The sequence below is a fragment of the Rhipicephalus microplus genome, chromosome 7 (assembly GCF_043290135.1).
Source record: "Rhipicephalus microplus isolate Deutch F79 chromosome 7, USDA_Rmic, whole genome shotgun sequence".
In the NCBI taxonomy this organism is placed as follows: domain Eukaryota; kingdom Metazoa; phylum Arthropoda; class Arachnida; order Ixodida; family Ixodidae; genus Rhipicephalus; species Rhipicephalus microplus.
Window position 1 is genome coordinate 116,827,882 of NC_134706.1, and position 3,602 is coordinate 116,831,483.

Genomic DNA, 3,602 nt, shown 5'->3' on the forward strand with positions numbered 1-3,602 from the left:
CAGTTCGTGTCGTGCCATACCTCTCTGGCCGTGTTGCTGGCTTCCCCGCAGAGCGTTAATTGCGCCTCACGAAAAATGAAAACAGCGCGGTGACGTCACGAACGGGAGCGCCTACCGTCGTGTCATTCGCGCGCCGCGCCCCCGCGACCCTGACGCGTCCGACGGGCCACTCATCCGCCGACTGCGCATGTTATCCGCGGCGGACTTTTTGCGTATTCGCTTCGTAAGCTACCGCGGTGAAAGTGGCGAAAGGGTGGTGGTGCGTTAGATATGGAAGGAGAGAGGCTAGCGTGGGTAGAAGCCGAAAGATGGCTCAGAATGGCCGAGACGAGGAGGCTGTGACGTCGAAGTCACGTGCGTGGGGGCTCAGGCCCGTCGTTTGCGCGACCGTTCGGTGGCTGGCGCGTTGAAGCGAAAACGGGCTTGCCGCGGTCTGCGCGCCGGCCTAGCGAAGAAAGCCGAAGGCCGCCGCCGGGATTGAGCGCCGAGTGAGCGGTAGTGCTTGATGCGGCGCTGTCGCCGCCGTCTTCGTTGTGGACTGGTGCCAACGGCGAACGGGTGCGGGCTGCGCCGATGTTGCTTCACGACGTAGGAAGACGCCTAGCGTGCCGAGAAAGGCTGCCGCTCCTGCTCTTGGCGCTCCTTGGGACCGCTGCGTCTCCGGCCTTGTCGTGGGCTTCGCAGGTGCGTTGTGCCACCAGACCGCGGCCGTTGCCTTTCGTCGTATTGGCCCATAACCGAGACAAAGTCCACTGATTGACCGGCAGTTCCTTTTTTTTGCTTTTATTCAGTGGCATTTCGTGATTGGTGTATGTTGTCCTTGGATGCATTTCGAATTCCGTGCGTTCAATAGGTATAGCTTAGTTACAGTTGCGCAATATTTCTACAATCCGTGAATACTATTATAAATGTGAAAGCATGAGGATCCTGCGTTATTTACCTGTGGTTTGAGGATCACCCCAATATCGCATTCCGGGCTTGCTACCTGAAGAAACAAAGGATTACAGTTCACTATAAACACATGGTTATTCACAGCGAACGAGCTTTCAGAATGTTTTTCATACACGCATGATGCCAGAACCTTACTGCTGGTTGAATAGTGCAGCTGTCTCCAAAAACACATGCGACCGGCCTATCCTTATCTGCACATTTGCTGACGCTTTTGCCGTGGCACTCTATATCTCTGATGACTGCGCGCCGGGCGCTATCGCAGTGAATAGTCACAAAATACATTCATGGCGATGGAACACGCGCGCTTCGACCGAGTTTACTGCGATTACACCAACCGAATTTGCTCCTTCTTTCCGTCAACTTTATGCAACAATGTATGTAATACATCCCAACGAAACCTCGCTGTGCATGACCACCACTAAATAGTGGACCACACAAGCTGTGCTGCCACTTTTTGCAGAACTTTCCTGCGTACGTATATGTTTGAAATTTCGAGCCAGGAATGCAATAGGCTTGGGAATCTTGTTTTGCAGCGGGCTGTTGCTGACGCACAACGTCACCACCTTCTGGTCTAGTTACTTCGCAGTAAAGTCCACCTGTGTTGTCTTCAAACTAAGTGCACGTGCGCCTAATACGCAATTATTGAATTGCAGATGATGCACCAACAAATTTACTGGTGGTTAATGTAACCTCGACTTTGCCCACGGTTTACTTGTTAACTCTCCTCGACGTTACCCTTGATTACTGCAAGGATATGGCGCGCTATTACCTCCCATTGACGAGATGATGGGATGAATACACAATACTCCCGTAAGTACGTTTTCCAGTTGGTCAGCCAGCTTAACTAATGATATGTCTGGCGTCCCTATGGGCTGAAATACCCTCAGAAATTAATTTTTAGCGCAGTGTGTTTTTGTAAATGCAGGTCCAGTGTTTTAGATTAAATATATTATTTGACAAAGTATGAAGTACTGCAATGAATGCGGCATTTACAAGGGAAATATTATCATTTTGTGTCAGTAAACCCAACTCCAGTGATAAGTCTACTTCAAATTGATGGCGGACGTGTGTTTCCACTCATTAGGGCATCGATGATGACGTGGAGCCATGGTGGACTACGGTGCGACGAGAACCGCTCGCAGCAGGAGTGTGCCCAGCAGGCCAGGACCTTTGCACCTTGGGTGCACTGGACAATGTGTGTCGATGCGACGCCGACTGCGCACGGTACGGCGACTGTTGCGTCGACCACAGCGGTGTGTCCTCGGGTGCCCAGACGTTCCCCGACGCGGCATCTCAATGGCGGTGCGTCCTCGAGAACGGCCGTGAGTTCTACGCCCTGGCCTCGTGCCCCGAGGATCCGTCGGTCGACTGGGACTTGCGTGACCATTGCCTGCGGCGGGGGCAGCAGCTGAAGCCTTTGCAGAACGTGCCCGTCTACAGCAACACCACGAGGACGATGTACGCCAACGTGTTCTGCGCCGCCTGTCACAACGACTTGCACTCCCTCAGGCCCTGGCAGCTGGAACTTCGCTGCAACAGGGCGTGGAACGCCGAGAAGGTGTTGCGTCTGCTCTCAGCTGGACACTATGGCAAGATGAGCCACGTGCTGCATGGTGCCGAGGGGCTCAGCTGCAGGTTGCAGGTCTCCGACACGTCCTCCGAATCCTTCTGGCACGAGGTGCCCGGACTTCGCCAATGTCGCCTCGCATCTTCGACCTGTCGGAAGGGAGCCTCGAGACGAGACGTTGTCCTCTGTTCTAGCTACACCGCGCACGTGTACTCGCCGCGCAAGTTCTCAAACTACCGCAACTTCCACTGCTTTCGGTGCGCCGGCGGATCGTCGGCGGGTGCCGTCGAGTGCGGCGCTCGACCGGCTGCCTACGGCCACGACGCGCCCGACGTGATGCACCTCGTGCTCGGCGTTCGGAGCCACTTCGTGAATCCGCGCAAGTGTGGCGGTCACGCGGGGTCTAGCATCTACGACCCTTTGAGCGACACCTGTTACGTACCGCCCGTTCCGCCCAGTGATGTCGCTGGTGACGAACCGTCGGGTGCGGCCGCCACCATTCCGGCTGAGCCTGCGGGGGCTCGTGCGTTTCAGTGGGTGTTAACCCTGGTAACAGCGGGACTCACGGCATTGTTGTGAGTGGTCGTTTCGCTAACGTTTTGGAGCGTGAGCCGCGACGTTCCGCGAACTTCTGTGTGTACTGTACTGTGGATGTCACTTGATGACCAACTGTATTCAGGGATGTACTCCTTTGTTTTTGACAATGCTGTGTGTAGCTTCTGTGACGGTGCCAAGGATGTGCGGTCATCTTTGCTTATGTTTCGTGGTGGCAAAGCCTGCGCCAAGTGTACCTCTGCCGGGTTCTTAGCAATAACGACGCTATTTCGCGGTGTTTCGGAGCTCCTCAAGTATATATACGACCATTTGGGCTGGTGAGATAGGTTGGAGTTTTCGACCCAGTGGTGTATAGATTAAAAACTGGCAGCTTACTTTTCTTGTTCAAGAGAGGTTTCTTGTTTTAAACGACCTTTAGCGTATACTTGTGCTCTGAGCGTTCATGCGAAAGCGTTGTGTTGATCTGCTGTACCTTTAGCAGCCACGCTTTGTCCACTCACTTGATGCACTGTGTGTTTCTCGTCCAGTT

General features: G+C 54.1%; 1 protein-coding gene across 1 annotated transcript; it reads left to right on the top strand.

The window, feature by feature from the left end:
- The first annotated feature begins 426 nt into the window (after positions 1-426).
- LOC119179937 (uncharacterized) lies at positions 427-3,222 on the top strand. Its single transcript, XM_037431063.2, has 2 exons — positions 427-684; positions 2,036-3,222. Exons 1-2 carry the CDS (start codon positions 574-576, stop codon positions 3,095-3,097), a joined length of 1,173 nt encoding a protein of 390 aa, XP_037286960.2. The 5' UTR covers positions 427-573; the 3' UTR covers positions 3,098-3,222.
- Positions 3,223-3,602: the final 380 nt, after the last annotated feature.